The 20272-nt window shown below is 33.5% G+C and overlaps 1 protein-coding gene across 1 annotated transcript; it reads right to left on the bottom strand.

Moving 5' to 3' along the window:
• Positions 1-7683: 7683 nt before the first annotated feature.
• Positions 7684-10951, bottom strand: LOC114404206 (receptor-like protein EIX1). Its single transcript, XM_028367285.1, has 6 exons — positions 10116-10951; positions 9900-10004; positions 9746-9792; positions 9214-9543; positions 8940-8971; positions 7684-7756 (listed from the first exon to the last, which is right to left on the bottom strand). Exons 1-6 carry the CDS (start codon positions 10516-10518, stop codon positions 7684-7686), a joined length of 990 nt encoding a protein of 329 aa, XP_028223086.1. The 5' UTR covers positions 10519-10951.
• Between the last annotated feature and the right edge of the window lie 9321 nt (positions 10952-20272).

Raw genomic sequence — 20272 nt, 5'->3', positions numbered from 1 at the left:
TTCACAGGAATCACCACGTAAAAGTTGTAACCCAAAAAGAAAATAGTTGGACAAAGCCAAAAACGACGACGTTGCCGCCATTCATCTCCTCTTGTTTTGTGAACACCCCCATTTCCCCACCGCAAAGCCTCATTCTCCAAAATGGAGGGCAGTGTCTCATCCTCTATTGGCCGTTGGATGTGGTGAAGACGAGGTTTATGATGCAGGTTCGGGATGAAGGGGTGAGTAAGGTTGCTGCGGTTATGTACGACGGGGTTTCAGCCACTGTGAAGCATAAAAAATGAGAAAATAAAAGTATTATTTTCAAATGAAAATTATTCTTAAAGTTTTAACAAACTCAAGAATTCTTCTGATGGTTTTTTAATTTAGGTAGTCTCTATGGTTTTTTATTTGATTAATATCAAGTATGCGTGTACAGAATTGTTCTGATACTACTTTGATTGAATGAACTATTCATTATTTCTCCCTCATGCATGCATGCCTATCAAAAGTGGAGTTTTCTCAGGAATGTATGACAATTTATGACTAAAGATTCTGAAGTTTTTATTTTTTAGTATATCATTAAACATTATCAGATGTCAAATTAAAATGAGGGAAATCTAATTAAAATGCATACTTCAAACTCTAAAAATGCTGAAGTCGACTGATATCCAGAATACAGATTGATAGTTTATTGTTCTGCAAGTACATTTAATTCGGAGGTTCTCTGTATATTTGAGAGGTGATGTATCGCTTCTGACTTCTGGGTTTGCAGAAATATTTCTATTATTTCTTTACATTGGAGCAGTAGAACCTATAATTTCTGTCCAAATAAATTATAATAAAGCAATACTTTTGGCATTATGAATTTAATATACGAATAATATGATAGGTAATTGCTGTTTTTATTAAGACACTTTTTAATGGAGTGGGAAATGGTATTTTTTTCCTGTCACCAACGGAATTTTCTAGTTAATAGCAACGGACTAATTCCTTTTGAAACATCATACAGATCACTAACGGCATTGGAGCAGTAGAACCTATAATATCTGTCTAAATAAATTGTAAACAAGCAATAATTTTGACATTATTAATTGAATGCTATGAGTAATATGATTCCTAATTGCTGTTTTTAATAGACACTTTTAATGGAGTGAGAAATGATATTTTTATTTGGGCACCATCGGAGACTAATTTCTTTTGAAATTTCGATATCATCGAAATAAGCATGGTTGCAATTGCATGGTTGGTTATGGTCAACGGAAAAAAATATCTTGACGGATAAATTGTTGATAATTTGGTTAAGATTGTGACAAGAGATGAAGTCAATGTGTAGTGCATAGAATCATCATAAGAAAAGATAATGATTCCTAAAATAGGAAGCAAGTTGTGCAACATTTTGGAATTCAAAATGTACTATGGGGAGTTGTTGGAGGTTTCAAATCACAACTAGAAAAAGTAAGTAGTAATTGTAAGTTATGATCTAATAGAAGGGTCTACCACAACTTTATAAATTGCCTAACTTTGGATTTGATTTCTTGTGCTTCATGTTATAGGAAGACCATCAATCAAACACAAACCTATTTTATTTTGTATTTTATTTTTAACATTTTCATCCTTTATTGTCTTCTTTTTTACTACTTTCCTTTACTACTTTGATTTCTTGTTTTCATTTTATATACCTTTCATTTACATTTCCAACCTTAGTCTTTTATACAAAATCCTATCTTTTACATTCTTCCTGGTTCACCTAAACCTAATTTCGTTTAGGAGTGGTTTGAGAACCCATAGTCAAGAAGCATATTCCTCTTTTTTGTTCAAATCGTTTGATTATTTTGGCCTTTCCAGATCTTGTTGAGATAGGACTAGGGAAAAGGTATTTCGTCTGATTTTGAATTTTTAAGCGACAGCACTGATAAAATTGTTTTTACTTTTAATTTAAATGAGAATTATAGTAAATTATAGCAATTCTTGACAGCAATTCCTGATATCCTGCCCTACAGTTGAAGCTCCAAGTCAATCATAATCTCGGCTTCTAAAAACTCTCATGTAAAGTAAAAACTCTTGCAGACCTTCCATGTCATGTGTTCCACCAAATGATATACGTACATGTCCTGTCAGATTCTCTTTGCAATTGCCTTGCCATTGAAGCAGCAGTTTAACATAGTTACGCTCTTAGATGAGATAATTTAAATTGTTTTAGAAAAAAAGGGTGTGTAGACCAACAAGATGCAAATGTCAAGCTGTGTTTTGGGATTTTGGCAGTGCATATGAAAATAGTAAATAAGTTGAAACTCAACGGCTGGTAGAAAAAAATGAAAAAAAAAATCGACCTTAAAAAAAATTGGCGTATCTCAAAATAGGAAACTCCGTCTTGAGTGGCTCCAAAAGCCTTGGAAATTGAGAGAGAGGAAATGGAATTGGAGATATGATAACCCTAGAGGCTTGAGCTGAACACAAGCCAGCAATGAAGAAAGTGTGGGCGGGGGAAGGTAGATATAACGGGGAGAAGCAGAGAAAGTTTTGCAGTTTTTAACAGCAGAAAACTTAAATTTAATTTTGAAATGTATTTTGTTGTTCAATCATCACTAATGATGTTATTAAATATTGAATGGGCATGTCATTATTCTTTTTAAATATTAGCGACAGATAAGATATGATGAAAATTTTATAAGGAATCAAATATAAAATTATATGTTTGCTGTTAGCAGAGCAGCAGAAACAGAATCAAATGCAGGGGCAAGTTCAGGGAACAATAATGCAGAGGTGCAAATAGTAAAAAGAGAGAAAAGGAAGATTACAAAACCGGCCTACCTCCAGGATTATGAGTGAGGTCTGAGATGAGCTGGCATAGGATCTTGCTGGATTATCCTTACCGCAGCAGGGAAACAAGCATAACGGCATTTGTCATTTTGTAATATTCTCTGGCTGTCACAATTGCAATTCTGTTAGAGGTTGCAATATAAATAAGCATGTAATTCACTAGCAAGAATCAATGAGAAATTACCCTTTTGTTTATTCTTTTAGTAAGGAGGTTCTGGACCCTCGAAGTCCAGGTACAGAGTTGCTAACATTTTGGTGCTCTCGTTCGCCTTCTTCCCCACCACATTCATGTCTGAACCACCCTTTTCATCCCCATCCACTGAGAAATTGGAAGATGCCATCCTTAAGCTTACCTCATTGAACCTGACCCTTGGCGAATCTGTTCAGTCCATGAACCTTCGTTTCGATGCTCTTCTGCAACGCCTCTCATCCCCTTTTCCCTTTCCTCCACCAATTTCCACCTCTGCGACCAGTCCTTCCACTCCACCTGCCACAAACCATAAAATGAAATTAGACGTTCCTAGGTTTGATGGTAACGACCCTCTTGGTTGGATCTTTAAGATCAACCAGTTCTTCGATTACCACCACACCTCAGAACAGGACAAGCTCACAATTGCTTCGTTTTACATGGAGGGACGCGCCCTCGCCTGGTTCCAGTGGATGACCAGTAATGGTCAATTCACGTCGTGGCCAGGTTTTCTCCAGGCACTCCAGACGAGGTTCTCACCCTCACAATACAAAGACCCCACAGGGATCCTTTTCAAACTCACACAGCGTGGGTCAGTAGCTCAATACCTGGCTGAGTTCGAGGAGCTCGCGAATCGTGTTGTCGGACTCCCGGCGCAGTTCCTTTTGAGTTGTTTTGTCTCTGGGCTCAACTCAGAGATTCGTCGCGAAGTGCAGGCCCTACAGCCTCTGACGTTGGTTCAAGCGGCCGGTTTGGCACGACTTCAAGAGGAGAAGCTCGCCGAGCACAGAGCCTTCCCTCGGGGACGACCACCCCCTGTGTCTTCCGCGACCCCTTCACGTTCGTCGTCCACGACCCCTGCTATTCCCTCCTCACCCATACTTCTTCCCTCACCACCGCCACTTCTACCAGCGCGACCGCCTGCCCCTGGCCTCAAACGCTTGTCGCCGGAAGAGCTCGCGTCCCGCCGCGACCGCGGCCTGTGTTTCAATTGCGACGAAAAATATCATAGAGGTCACAGGTGTGCCTCTAGGGTATTTTTCCTGGTAGCTGATGCTGAGGACCCGTGTCTCTCTAATATAGATGCCCCTGACCCGGAACCGGACCCACCCGACGAGACCGACCCGACCCAGGCCCAAATCATCCTACACTCTCTTGCGGGTCATTTGGCCTCGGAGACACTCCGATTACTAGGCTCCATTGCCGGCCACCCTGTCGTCATCCTTATAGATGGCGACAATACACATAATTTCATCCAGGAATCCCTTGTTGCTCAATTGGGATTTTCTTCGCGTGAGACACGGCCCTTACGGGTCATGGTCGGAAATGGACAGCATCTGGAGTGTACACGGTGGTGTGAGGCGCTCACCATTGATATTCAATCAGTCCAATTTTCTCTTGACCTCTACGTCCTTCCCATTGCCGGAGCCCATGTCGTTCTCGGAGTTCAGTGGCTCAAGTCCTTGGGGCCAGTGCTTACTGATTATAACACTTTGCGTATGCAGTTCTTCTATGAAGGCCAGTTGGTGGAACTCAGGGGCGACCTTGAGCCAACATCTCACCTGCTATCACCACCACAATTCAATAGGTTGCTTAAGAAGCAAAGTTCAGGGGTTTTCTTCCACATTTCCGTCACCCAGGAGAACACTATGAATCATCCCCATGACCACTACCCGTCGGAAATCCAAGAATTGATAGCCCAATTCCAGATTCTATTCAAACCTCCGACCACCTTACCGCCAGAACGACCCACTGACCACCACATTCACCTCCTTCCCCAGGCTACCCCAGTCAATGTACGACCTTACCGCTACCCTCATTACCAGAAGTGTGAGATTGAGCGTCAGGTAGAGGTTATGCTTCAGCAGGGTGTCATTCAACCCAGCACCAGTCCGTTCTCTTCGTCGGTCCTGTTGGTGCGAAAGAATGATGGCTCGTGGCGCTTCTGCGTTGATTATCGAGCTTTAAATGCCATTACAGTCCGTGACCGCTTCCCGATTCCGACTATAGACGAACTACTTGACGAATTGGGTCAAGCTCGTTGGTTCTCAAAGCTTGATCTATTACAGGGTTACCACCAAATTCGGATGTCTGCCGGCGACATACCCAAGACCGCTTTTCGAACTCACCATGGGCATTACGAATTTAAGGTAATGCCCTTTGGGTTGTGCAATGCACCATCATCCTTCTAGGCGACAATAATCAGATTTTCTGGCCGCTCCTCCGTCGTTTCCTTATCGTCTTCTTCGACGACATCTTAATCTATAGCGCCTCTTTTCGTGAGCATTTGCAACATTTAACGACCATTTTTCAGGTACTTCTTGACAACAAATTTGTTCTTAAGTTATCTAAATGCTTCTTCGCGCAGTCCCAGGTCGAATATTTGGGCCATGTTGTGTCACAAGGAGGAGTAGCACCAGTAGCTGCTAAATTAGGAACCATTGATCAATGGCCAACACCTAGGACAACCAGGGCTCTCCGCAGTTTCTTGGGACTTGCGGGGTTCTATAGACGCTTCATTCAGGGGTATTCCACCATTGCCGCCCCTCTGGTCAAGGCCACGATAACAGAACCACTTCAGTGGGGAAACGAAGCTCAAGCTGCTTTCGATCAACTGAAGAAAGCTTTATCTCAGGCCCTTGTTCTAGCTTTGCCCAACTTTCAATTACCATTCACGGTCGAAACGGACGCGTCAGGGGTAGGAATGGGTGCCGTCTTATCTCAGCAAGGCCACCCAATTGCTTTTTTCAGCAAGCCCTTTACTTCGAAGCTTCTGCGCGCTTCAACTTATGTCCGGGAGCTTTTTGCGATTACGGCAGCAGTTAAGAAGTGGAGACAGTACTTACTTGGTCAACATTTCACCATTCTTACGGATCACCGGAGTTTAAAGGAACTTCTCACCCAAGTGATTCAGACGCCGGAGCAACATTTATATCTTGCACGATTGATGGGTTTTGATTATCAGATCAAGTATCGATCAGGAGCCAACAATCAGGCGGCTGATGCTTTATCGCGCTTGCCGGAACAGACGACTCCCACATGCATGATACTCTCTATACCTTGTTACAGTTTCCTCTCTGAGATTCATCATCAGTTAGAGACCAACCAGGAATACCTCAATTTGTGCGAAGAAATAGAAAGGTGCCCTGCCAAGTACCCTGACTTCAAGCTCACTGATAAACTAATTCTACACAAGAACCGAATTTGGTTGCCTCAGGGATTACCCATCATCCCTATGTTGCTCGCGGAGTATCATTCAACTCCTATAGGAGGGCATACCGGTATCGTGAAGACACTAGCTCGACTCTCTGAAAACTTTTACTGGTCCAGCATGCGTGGTGACGTTACTCACTTTGTTACCACCTGTATTGATTGCCAACATACTAAGTATGAGACAAAGCGCATTGCAGGATTATTATGCCCACTACCCGTGCCTCATCGTCCTTGGGAGGACCTTTCTTTAGATTTTATTACCGGTCTACCTCCGTGTCAGGGATACACTGTCATTCTCGTGATTGTGGATAGATTTTCCAAGGGAATTCATTTGGGAAAGCTTCCTCCCTCACATACGGCTCACACAGTGGCTAGCTTATTCATCGATATTGTGGTCAAACTACACGGACTACCCCGAAGTCTGGTCTCAGACCGCGACCCCCTCTTCATAAGCAATTTCTGGCAAGACCTCTTTAGGTTGAGTGGCACGAAATTGAGGATGAGTTCATCCTATCATCCCCAAAGTGACGGACAAACTGAAGCCTTGAACCGAGTTATTGAGCAGTATTTGAGGGCTTTCGTCCACCGGCGACCGGCGACGTGGGGGAAATTGTTACCGTGGGTCGAGTGGTCCCACAACACTTCTTGGAATGTTGCCACGGGTACCACTCCCTACGAGATAACGTTTGGGAAGAAGCCGGGCACGATCCCAGATTATATTGTAGGCACTTCTGACATTGTTGCGGTAGATGCAGTATTGACAGACTGGGAGGAGACCTTCAAGTGTATTCGAAGAAAACTCCTTAAAGCTCAGAGTCTGATGAAGCAGCACGCGAACACGCGTCGCCGCGACGTTGAATACCAAGTGGGTGACTGGGTAATGCTCAAACTTCGGCCACATCGACAAGTTTCTCTTCGAGGCCCACAGGAATACACGGGCAAGCTTGCAAAGCGATTTTACGGGCCCTTCTCAGTTCTGGAACGCATAGGCCCTGTTGCTTATCGTCTCCAACTCCCAACAGGCACTCGCGTACACCCGGTTTTTCATTGTTCATTACTAAAACCATTTAAAGGCACCCCTCCATCAGACATCACAGCAGTGCAATTACCTGAGAAGTTCTTTGGCACTCAACCCATCATCACTCCTCTGGCCATTCTGGATCATCGTCAAACTTCACAGGACCCTCCACGTTGGGAGGTATTGGTCCAATGGCAAGGACTTCCTCCTGATGACACTTCATGGGAGGATTGGTCTACTTTATGTCGAGACTACCACCTTGAGGACAAGGTGCTTCTGCAAGGGCCATGGAGTGTTAGCAGAGCAGCAGAAACAGAATCAAATGCAGGGGCAAGTTCAGGGAACAATAATGCAGAGGTGCAAATAGTAAAAAGAGAGAAAAGGAAGATTACAAAACCGGCCTACCTCCAGGATTATGAGTGAGGTCTGAGATGAGCTGGCATAGGATCTTGCTGGATTATCCTTACCGCAGTAGGGAAACAAGCATAACGGCATTTGTCATTTTGTAATATTCTCTAGCTGTCACAATTGCAATTCTGTTAGAGGTTGCAATATAAATAAGCATGTAATTCACCAGCAAGAATCAATGAGAAATTACCCTTTTGTTTATTCTTTTAGTAAGGAGGTTCTGGACCCTCGAAGTCCATTTGCACAAGCCGCAATGGGATATGCACACTCTAATTGAATCAACCAACATTATTTGGATATATTACATTATTGCCGATACGCACAACTTTCAGTAGTCAGTTTGAATATGGCAGACTAGCAAGCATCATGATTCGAGATGGAGTAGAATGCAAAACCTTCAGAGATTATATATCAACTGTCTTGAAACAGTGATTTTCCAAGTCATTATACATTATGCAATAAAATTACAAATACATTATACAATGAAAGACTATCAAATTAACAAGTTTCTTGAAACAGTGATTTTTCAAGTCATTATACATTATACAATAAAAAACTATGAAATCAATAAGTTTCTTGACACAGTGATTTACCAAGTCATTATTTCAGAATCATTGTTTTGACATGTTACATTGTAAACTTCAATACTTTATATGTTACGCTTCATGCAATCCATGATATGTTTTCATCCCTCATCAGAACTTTGAAGAAAAACTGCCATAAACTGCAAATTTTGTGCCACAATTCAGATAACTGATGGACAAAAATTAGAGACTGAATTATAGTAATAAATTAAACTAAATGAAACTCAAAATCTAGCTAGCCATTAGAGTACAAAAATGTACATAACTCTAAGAATTATTAAGAAGCTAATTCATTAGAGAAATCATTTGAAAACAAAAGAATTTCTCTAAACGGAACACAACCTATAATTTCTTTCCAAGAAAAATAATCACTTCTTGGAGATGTAACTACGGATAGTAACAGCAGAAGTAAAGGAACAGGAGAATTAGATATACTCAATGTTTAAATTGATGAAAGCCAATATGTGCGTGTGGGAGAGATGCATAAGCAAGAGATATAATAAAGTAAAATTGCATTACTTGGAGTTAGAATTAACAAATAATTAGGATATATAAAGAAATATATAAATAAAATCAATCAATTAGATTCGCTTCACAAAGAACATTTTTGTTATGAAAACTAAAGGCACTCTCCCTTTCCATCACAAAAGGAGTTATTGAGGTATTTAATTCTGAAATAGAAATAAATACTATGAATTTAAAAGAAAAAGTTATTGGAATAACGTACCTGCTAGCCTTTGAGCCACCTATCGCACTTGGCTACATTCAGTTCAAGCGTTAGAAGTATATAGTCTGTCAAGAATCTCTCAGGTAAGCAATTCTCCATGGTTGCCAAAGTAGTATTGGCCCTAATAAGCCCCAAAAGCCTGTGAAGAATCCAATCCCCAACCTCATATATAATGCTCCATAGAAAACTGAATTGTCATCAACTGCTGGTCCTTGAGGCTTTGCTATTGTCTCGTCTCCGGGACAAATTTTGTTAATTTGTTGACCACAAAGACCAGGATTTCCTTCAAAACTAGATGCATTATCAATGGTTTGCAAATGTCCTTCCCATGGGATTCTTCCACTGAGATCATTGTTTGATAAATTTTGGAAAGAGTAGAAGGAATTTTTCCAGATAAATGATTTCTTGATAAGTCAAGAAAGTCTAGTGAAGTTAGATTCCCAATCTCAGAAGGAATTTCTCCAGTTAAGTGGTTTCTTGCTAAATTCAAAGAAACTAATCCAAATAAATACCCAACCTCTTTTGGTATTTCAGCTGATAAATCATTACTTGAGAGATCAATGCTCTTTAGAATATACTTGAAAGATCCAAGAGATGAATTTTCCTCAAATAACAGATATGTACAAGAACACTTCCAAAAAAGTGATTTGCTCTCAAGCTCAAGATTTCAGTTGTTGTAGACTTTCTCCTATCCATGAGGGTATTGGGCCAGACAACAGATTTTGACTCTCATCTAATATATCTAAATGAGTGCAATTCTTCAACATGAATGGTAGTTCTCCAATTAAACTATTGTTTCGTAAAACCAATGCTTGCAAATAAACAAGAGTACCCATGGACTGTGGAATCTTCCCTGACAATTTATTATTGCTTAGATCAAGATATTCTAATGAATTTAGATCATCCCAACAGTCGGGAAGCTGTCCCATTATTTGATTATTTGATAAATCCAAAGTGTACAGGTATGAGTTGCATTTTTTCCACACAAGAATGAATTTATGTCAGAAATCTTGTTTTCTGAAAGATCCAATGTCCAAGCTTGTGACAAAAAGTTAGGAATTCGACCTGCAAATTGATTTGAATTTAGAATTATTGATGTTCCATAACGTTTGGTATGAAGCTTGATTGGTAAATTTGGAATTGTGCCTTTGAGACTATTGTAAGACATATTCATACCATATATATGCGGTAACTTGTTCCAAAACCAGTCTGGTACAAAGTCATCAGTCCCAGCATCAGAAATATCTAGCATGCTCAAGTGACTTTGAGTTTGGAGCCAACTTGGGAAACTAGGACCCAACTTGCAAGAAGCTACTCCCAAAGTATGTAATTGGAAAGGTGGAACCCATGTAGCACCAAACTTTACAGACAATGAGTGGTCTGTTATGCCTAAGACCTTCAATTTGGAAAAATTTGTGAGATGTGATTCAGTGATATCACCCTCCAAGTAATTCTCCTCTAGGGAAAGATACTCCAACTCATGTAGCAACCCAATGCTTTTAGGTATTTCTCCAGTTAACTGATTATTGGAAATATCTAATCTCCTCAAAGATGTAAAATTTGAAAGAATAGGTAGCATGCCAGCAATCCGGTTATCTGATAAATCCAGAGTCTGAAATACAAGTCTGTTGCACCATGAAGAATTTTGAATGAAGCTAGAAATTTCCCCACTCAAGCTGTTATTGTTAAGGAATAATGCCTGCAATGTATATGACCTGTTTCATTGCTGCAGTCGATGCCTTTCTTTCCATTTGCAACAATCTCTATTGTTATCACCATTGCTCCATGTAGACAGCATGCAAAAGTCATCTCGAAGGCCTTGTTTGAAGTTGAGCAGTGCTTGTCTCTCCCTCTCAATGCATTTCACATGTGATGAGGAGTTGAATCCAAGAATGGATGCTTGGGTATGCAAAAAGCACACTAACATTGCAAACAAGATTTTCAGAGAGTAAGTGCCCATCACAATTTTCCAGATATGTAATTTTATGAAACAACAATCGCCAACAAATGTGACTTGCGATGTATTGTAAAGTGGAAGCATAGCAAGCAGGATTTAAGTAGTTTGTGTACGGCTAATTTCTACGCCCTTAGTTTTCGTTGACTATGCAAGAAATTAAGGTAGGATGATTCAAACGAAAAGAAAATTATAGAATCATTAGATGTAAACGAGATAATGGGAATAAAGATGAAAACGAGAGACAATTATTTTTGTTATCATATATTTCGTGGTCTTCTATTTTTTTAAAAGATAATGGTCTTCTATTTTTTTTTTAAATTCATTTTGATACCTTATTTTATTTTAAATGTTTAAAATGGTCCTTTAACTAGTTAAACATTGATAATGATCTTCTAACTGAGTATTATTTGATGAAAAAAAAATAATATATTTAAGTGGCTGAAGAATTATTTTGAATTTTTTAAATAAGATAAGTTACTAAAATGAAAATTTTAAAGTATAAATAATCATTTTGAATGATTTAAATGAGATAAAGAACAAAAGTAAACTTTTAAAAAATAAAAGATCATTTTGAGAAAAATAAATAAGATAAAGTGCTAAAATAGTCATTTATCCTTTTTTATCATCACTGTTATTATAAAACTAAATATTTAAAGAATTAAAATAAATAAGGCTTAAATACTTTTTTATCCTATAATTTAGTGTTTTTTATTTTTTTCTTTGTAATTTTTTTTATTTTAATCTTTAAAAAAGTTTGTTTATTTTATTTTTCGTCCTTAAAACGTTTAGATGACACTTTGAATAATAAACAATATGTTTTGAATTGTGAAAATAGGTTGTTTGAAGTTCTTTAAGGACAAAATCAAGGTAAATTAATTATCGTTTTAGCCTTTATATTTTTCACTTTTTTTAATTAAATATTCATGATTGTTTTCCAATCATTTTTTACATTTACTAATATTTTTAAAATATTTACTATGACATAATTGATTAGCAAGCAAGGCTGGATCCAAATGGGACAAAGAATTGTGTTGCACTCTCATTGTTTTCCTTTATATAGACTTTAATTTATATATATATATATATATATATATATATATATATATATATATATATATATATAGTATATGTAGCGCTATAAATTTATCAATTAAGATCATTTTGTATGCATAATTAAGCTAGTTATTTTTTACTCCTCCGGTATTTATTTTATGAATATGTTCCTGTTAAATTATTTATTTTAAAAGCAAAAGACAATAAATATGTTCCTGTTAATTTATTTATTTTAATAAATAAATATGTTTCTATTTCCATAAAGAGTATAAAATGGACAATAATGTGATTTCACGCCAAGCTCATGTTCAATTGTTGTATAAACTAATTTACCAGTAAAAAAAATGGACGACAAAGAAATGCGTATCAGCATATCCAAAAAAATGTGGTATATATAATGGTTGTTGATGAGAGATATTATTTTAAGATAAAAATGGTTATAAAAAATTTTATACAGTAATTTAATTATAATTTATAATATATTTAAAATAATCATATTAAAATAATTTAAATAGTAACATGTAATTGAATGATAATATAATTTTTTTATTATATATTTAAAATAATTATCTAAATATAATTCAAAGATAACATGTAATTAAATAATAATATAAAATAATTTTAAATTATCACTACATAAATATTAAACTCTTTCTTAATTTAAATTATTAAACGATAAATTTTATTATATTATTTGTGGTTAAATACAGACCTAAAGCTCGAAGCCTTTGGACCAAGTTCATATCCTCTCACGTTATTGACCGACTTAATTTTCTACCATACAAATCATATTAGATGTGCAGTGGCATATTGCCTATAGTGGAAAATGCAACTTCACAAGTTGAGGAATGAAAAACAATAACTCCATGAGCGAATTCTTCGGGGTACGGTGTGGAGTGAAGAATTGAAGGAGTCTAAGCGCCAGAGGTTGCTTACTAAATCTGAATTGGTCAAAATCAATTAAAATAATTTAAGTTTCATAATTTTTATATTTGAGTTAGATCTAAACTCAACCAATCATTGAGTTTAGTTTTTAACATGAGTTTTAATATATGAACTTAATGATCTATTATTTATCTTAAATTATTATTATTATTATTATTATTATTATTATTTGTAATATTTATTTAAATTTTTTTAAAATTAAATATTAGTTTATTGATTACATAAAGTTATCAACACAAATTAAATAAATATCAATACATCTTTATCCTTTACAATCAAAATGACAGGTTTTATTCATTGAAACTACTTGAGATATGAGCTTCTAAAGATTTTAAATTTATTTAAAAAAGTAGATCTTATAATATTTCATTAATTTTGATAGAAAAAAAATGTTTAAAATCCTTCCTTATTATGTTTATTAATTTTTTTTTACCTCATTTGGGTTGGTATTTGTGCAAACACCTAATGTTGAAAAGGTAAGGTAACAAAAAAAAAGTACAGATATAACAATGGATGGTCATATATATTAGACATATCTTCTTTAAATGTTATTTAGAAGTTACCATCTCTCGAGCATCTAACTCTTCCTAACAGAACATAAAATGAGTATGAGTATGCAAGGTAGAAATAGAAACAGAAAAGAAAATAGGAAAGAAAAACCTGGTATTGTATTGATAAACAGTAAAGAGTACATCATACATCGCGTTGGTTTCTAGGTCTGTCAGACCCTAACTAAGGGTTTAGCCACTCATGATCATTGAGGGCTTTACAATGAGAAGGGGTGAAAGAAAGGGAGTAAATGAAACCCCTATTATAGGGGTTCTGCGTGTTCGTCCCGCCTTAGACTGACTCTCTATTTATAACTGCTGAACTAATGACTTGACACTAAGTATACTCACTTGTAAGAGCGATATTATTGGAAAAAATACAAAATAATAAAAATTAGTGGGTGTAGTAAAATGGAGGTTCTAAAAAGAAATTCTAGAAGAAATGCAAAAAAATGCCATGACATCCTATCACTTTACTTTAAAATTGATTTTAATGAAAATTATTATTTCAAAAATCAATATTATTCTAATTTTTATAAATACTCATTCAAATACTTATTCGTGCATCTTGTTGCTTCAAAGATTTTTCAGGAAGTATCCCTAAAGTAAGCATCAACATTATTGCGCGCGGAGTTATTAACATATTTATGCAACACACAGTATTCTTTTAGCCGAGATGAATAATAGGATACTCAAATTGCAATTAATATTCTTTCGGGAAAAATATGATTGGTTTGGACCTGTTTCAATTAATAATTGATTAATAACATCATGGAATATTGCTTGATTATGACAATTAGTTCAATTATATTGCTCCTATACCCACTAGGGTTGATCAGAAAATAAGCTAATAAATGTATTGACTTCTCCTTTTTCAATACGATACAATGCATATGATTGTAACATATGTATCTTTTACACTAAAATCATGAGGGATAGAAGAATGAAAGATACCCTATTAGTTCCTAGTTACTACCAGTATATTTGCATCCTTGTGTTGGACCCCTTTGGTTCGCCAAAAGTAGCAAGCAGAGCATTAAAAATTGCATGAAGCTAGTGTTAGGTTGCTGGTCTTATCACACTAAAATTAAGCATTGATAGGGGTCCCAGCAGCTTGCAGACTTCAACAACCCATCCATCACTAAAAAACAAGTCAACATAGGAAGACTGAGTTTTCGTTTGGAGTATAGCTTATTCCAAGTCAACATAACCTTGTCTTATTACATTAAATTCCAACAACTCGTTCAGTCCTCCATTACAGTTGTCTTTGTTTGGATCTATGAACAATTGTGATGTGTTTGGGTCGGTCAAACGACTATTTGGGGATATTTTGCTTTAATTCATCCTATAGACTAAAATTTATATTAATATTTAGGAAGGGATAAATCATAACATTTATTATGATTTTTGAATTAAAAATTGTTATCAATGTTACGGCTTTTTTTTTTACATCGGAGTCGAAACTTTTTTTACAACATCAATTTTTTATTTTTATAAACAAGACATTAAAGTCGTAATAATTTTATTTTATACGACTCAAAATCTTTAAAAAATTCATATGATTTTAAAGTCACAAAGTCTTTTATTGAAGTCGTAAATTATTTTATGATTTTAATTTTTTTAATCATACATAATTTTTTATTTTAATTATTCAATAAATTAATGTATGTTTTATTTTTTTTAGTTTTATTTAATATTTTTATATTGTTTTATCTAATATTTTTATATTATTTACTAATGTTAATGATTATTATTTATTTTATAAATTATAAATTATTAATATTATTTGATAAATTATAGGTTAATTTTGTTTTTAATATTAGTAACAAAACATTTTAATATTTTTGTTAAAGAAATGTATGGTAGATTTTATTTTTTATTTAAAATTAAGTCTTTTGTATTATTTTTTAATTTATAAAATAGATAATAATTTTTAGTTAACATCAGTAAAAAAATATAAAAATTATTAAATAAAACTAAAAAAAGAACTCATACATTAATTTATTAAATATTTAAAGTAAAGAATTATTTATGGTTTAAAAAATGCATGCAAAACAATTGAAATAGTAAAATAATTTACGACTTTAATAAAAAAAATTTCTTTTAAGACTTTAGAGCGTGAAAAAATACTCTTACAACTTTGACATTGTATTTAAAAAAAAATGAAAAAATGAAGTAGTAAAATTTGTTACAGGTCCAGGGTAAAAAAATTGTAATAGATCTTACAACTTTAAATTCAAAAGTTGCAATATTTATTATAACTTATTTCTTTTGAGATATTAATTTAAATTTTATCAGCAAATGGTGAATTTGAAAAAATAAATTATCCTTAATTGATCGTTGGTCCTTTTGGGTCTCATACAATCCCAAGAGCTTCAAGATTCGGTGTTAGCGTGTTTGATTTAGTACTGAAGAATTAATCTTGAATATATTTTCAGTTATTGTACTTATTTTGTTTCCCGTGAGAAGAATTCAAAATTAATTTTAAGTTAATAATTAATTTTAGGTTAAAATAACTTTGAATAATTTCTCTATTAGATTCAAAATTTTATATTAAATTTTACTTTTAACTTTGTTTCATAATAAATATTCATATATAAATCACATCACTTTAAAATGAATTTTATAAAATTAATTACATTCAGAATCAATTTTACCAACATCTAACCAAACAAATATTTCAACAACCCATTCCTCATGCAAACCAACTTTCATTTTCTAACCCTTTTGCTACGCTATCTGAGGTCGGGCCCAGAATTTTCATTTGAATTAAATTGAAGCTCTCTGCAAACATGATTTATTTAATTTTTCTACTTCATGTATCAATTTTATTGTTTTAATTTTTCTCTTTAAAATACATTTTATAATTTGTAAAAAGTGAAAGGGATAATCAGTTTCAGCAAGTAGTTGACTGGAATTAAATAATATTGAATAAATTTAATTTGAATAAATAAAATTAATAAACTAAATAATTTGTTAATTAAAAAAGAATACACCTTTAATATAGTAGTAGAATTATATAGTTTCTATCTTTTAGAACTTACATATATAATTGGTATGTATCCCAAAAAATTTAGAAATCATAATCGTGTTAATTAGCCAAAGAAATCTTGCAAATTGGTTTGTTAATTGGATTACTAAAAAAAATTAGTTTGTTAATGGGATGATTCTAATTTGCTTATTTATTAATATAAGACAAAGCAAATATCATCAATGGAGAGAATGAGAGGGATAGAAAGTGTGTTGTGGGTGAGTAGAGGTTTTTTCAGCCAAAAAGTTCTACACAAAGTTTCCAATTTTCTATCACATGCAAAACTTTGCCATAGTGTCTTTTGTTTTGCATTGACTTGGAAGTCAATTTATGCAAAGATGGAACGCGCGCAGAAATGTCAAAGAAATTATTAAGGTTGTTACAACATTGCCATCGAAATTGATTTGCACGCAGGTCATTATCAGAAATTAGGCACTTAAGTTTTATTTTAGTTTAATTTGTTTATTGCCAACTTTGAAATTTGGTCCGCCATTTTTTTTCTTGTAAATTTGGTCTTTCCATATTCTCCTTATCCATTGATGATCTTTCATGTTATAGTAATATTACGTCCATTCCTATTTTTTTCTCATATCTTATTTTAACTGTGAGTGATATTATTTTGTTACTCTGGTACCCAATACGATTTTGTCTTTTTAATCAAATTGCTCTACACAGTTAGGAGTGTCTTGTTTGTAATTCATATGATTAAACTGTTCACTTTTTGGGATATATACAGTTTTAATATATATGATTAAATTAAACTATTTACGTTCTGAAAAGTATGCAGCTTAATATTTGTTATTGTTATTATATATGTCTTAGATAATTATTTTTCCCTTGAAAGTTTGCTTATCATGATGTTTGGAAGTTGGCTAGCTTTTAGTAGAGAGTAAATACACAGTTTGTGTTACCGTTTATTAAGTTACAGAGTTTGAGCAGCAAAGAGAAGCTCCAAAGAAGATGGAGGAATTTTGGAGCATGATTTGTGGGGATTCTGTTTGTTCTGAGACTGTAGGCAAGCCTTTCTGTTATGATTTGAGGTTTTTGAAAGATCCTTCCACATGCATCATACATTTGATGATCATTTTGTTTGATGTCTTACTGCTGATCATGATCGATGGCATTTGTTGCAATTTGGAATAGACATGTTCCTATTAATTAATAAATATGTTGCTGTTAATTTATTTATTTTAATAAATAAATATGTTCTTCTTTGCATAAAAGAGTATAAAATGGACAGTAATCTGATTTCACGGCAAGCTCATATTCAATTGTTGAATTAACTAATTTACCAGTTAAAAAAAATGGACGACAAAGATGTGTAGTGGCACATTGCCTATAGTGGAAAATGCAACTTGACAAGTTGGGGAATGAAAAACAATAACAGACCTAAATTTGGTATGTTGTGAGGTAAGCGGGTGCGGGTTACTTGGATATCTCAATAGACCTAAATTAATTTAAATAATTTGAGTTAAATAATTTTTATTTTGGGTTAAATTTGAATCAATTAAACTCATTAAATTTGGTCTGACACATGAGTTTTTATATCTAAATTTATTAATTAATCCGTTATTTGTATTAAATTATTATTATCATTTATAATATATATATATATATATATATATATATATAAATAAGTGTCTTTTAATTTAAAAAAATAAATACTATTGATTATTAATTATATAGATTTTTGTCATTCACCATCAAAAGGATAAAAAATTTATTGATTGAAATCATTAAGGTAAACTTCTAAAAAATATTTTAAATTTCTTTACAAAAAGTTCGCTTCATAATATCCCATTGATTTTGGTAAAAAACAATCAAATCTATCCTAATGTCAAAATTAAGCGTAAGGTAACAAAGGTGAAAAAAAAAAAAAAACAAGGGTACAGATGTAAAAATGCATGGTCATATATAGCAGGTATGTTGGCTATTTCCTCCATTTTTTTTATTAGATTTTCATTATTTTGTTAAGCTTGAAAGTATGTGTAGCGCTACCTGTCTGCTGCCTAGCTTTTATTTCTCTTACTTTTGTTTCTATTAATTCTTTTATTTAGTCTAACTTTAACTTTAGTTAGTGCTCTTACTTTTGCTTTTATTGGTTCTTTTAATTTAATTAGTCCAACTTTAACTTTAATTATTGATTAGTGATGCTTGCACGGAGTTTGTTCTTTTCAATTTTTCTTTTCGTTTTACCATATATACTTCCACGTACGTAACAACTTTCACTTTTCACATTGCAGTTTTCGTCCTTTAGCATCTAAATTTTGAAATTTTAATACTAATTAAGCCACTGTGATCGACAGAAAAGAGAATCAGTAAATGTTTGTAAAATTTCAAAATTTTAAAAGATCACTTTGTCAAAGATGGAACATTACACGCATTTTTTTTTTATATAAAATTGTAGGTTTTAAAGATCAATTTTAGAAAGAATATTCAATGTAATAAAACTCTTTAATGTAGCATAAAACATTTGTATTTTCAAGTATTTAAGATTAAGATATGCGTCATGATTCACCAAATATGCTAATATTTTTTTTGGTAAAGTGTCAAGACCAAATATACTTGTTTTTTGGTGAAGACCAAATATGCTATTATATTATGGTCTAGTGGCGCATTTTTATAATGACGTGTTTCTAAGTACTAGACATATGAACCACCGGTAAATAAATCAAAAGGGCAAGCTCAAGCCAAATGAAGTACATCGCACTCTTCTACACATAACAAACAAAAAAAGAACACACAAAAAAGCAAAAGTATAACACATTCATATTACAGCAAAACTTTGAACCAGATCTCCCATGCAATGCAGTGTGATAAATTTCTTTCCCATAAGTTTTGTTTTCAAAGATGGCAGGTATGGAACAAGACATTCTCCAGTTATGTCAAAAAAAATATAAAAATGTATATTAAATAAAATAATATGCAAACTATTTTAAAAAATATTAAATAAAACAAAATAAAAAATATAAAAAAAAAACTAAAAGAAGAAAACATATATTAATTCATTAAATAATTAAAGTAAACAACTATTCATGATTTAAAAAATACATGTAAAAAATTCAAATCTTAAAATAATTTATGACTTCAATCAAAATATTTCTTTTACAACTTTTGAGTCATTAAAAAAATTGTTATAACTTTAAAGTCGTATTTAAAAAAATGAAAAAAATGAAAGTTATAATTTATTTCATGATTTTAGTGTAAAAGAAACATATGTTACAATCTTTAATTAATTCAGAAGTTATAATATTTGTCACGATTTATCTTTTTAGAATATTAATTTAAATTTTATTCTCATATGATAAATTTGATAAAAAAAAATCCTTGATTGGTCATTCGGCCTCCTTTGGGTCTCATGTGGTCCCAAAAGCTTTTATAGGTGCCTGTTAGATTTTCTGTTCGAGAATTGATTTTGAATATATTTCTACTTGTTTGGTTTGATGTTAGAAAAGAAGTCATGATAATTAATCGTGAGTTCATAATTATTTCTACCTAGGTTGAAGCAACTTTCAATAGGTTCTGTATTGGATGGAAAATTTTGTATTGAATTTTAATTTATTTTTAACTTAATTTTATAATAAAATATTCAAACATAAATCACATCACTTCAAAATTAATTTTAATCTAAATCAATTTTATTAACACCCAACCAAACACACTTGAACAACCCATCTCTCATGCAAACCAACATTCATTCTTTAACCCTTTCGTTAAGCTATCTCAGGTAGTGCCCAGGATTTTCATTTGAATTAAATTGGAACTCTATGCAAACATGATTTATTTGATTTTTCTACTT

The sequence above is a fragment of the Glycine soja genome, unplaced genomic scaffold, assembly GCF_004193775.1.
Source record: "Glycine soja cultivar W05 unplaced genomic scaffold, ASM419377v2 tig00006987_1_pilon, whole genome shotgun sequence".
NCBI classification, from domain to species: Eukaryota; Viridiplantae; Streptophyta; class Magnoliopsida; order Fabales; family Fabaceae; genus Glycine; species Glycine soja.
Note: the sequence above shows the minus strand (reverse complement) of the source record. Positions and strands in the feature narration are given on the sequence as shown.

Excerpts from the sequence above, each read along its gene's own strand:
- LOC114404206 (XM_028367285.1), bottom strand. The coding sequence starts at position 10,518 with ATGCTACCTATTCTTTCAAATTTTACATCTTTGAGGAGATTAGATATT. Across the intron at positions 10,005-10,115 it reads CAAGTTACCGCATATATATG|GTCGAATTCCTAACTTTTTG; the intron begins GTATGAATATGT and ends ATCAATTTGCAG. Across the intron at positions 9,793-9,899 it reads AAAAAATGCAACTCATACCT|GGAAGATTCCACAGTCCATG; the intron begins GTACACTTTGGA and ends ATAAATTGTCAG.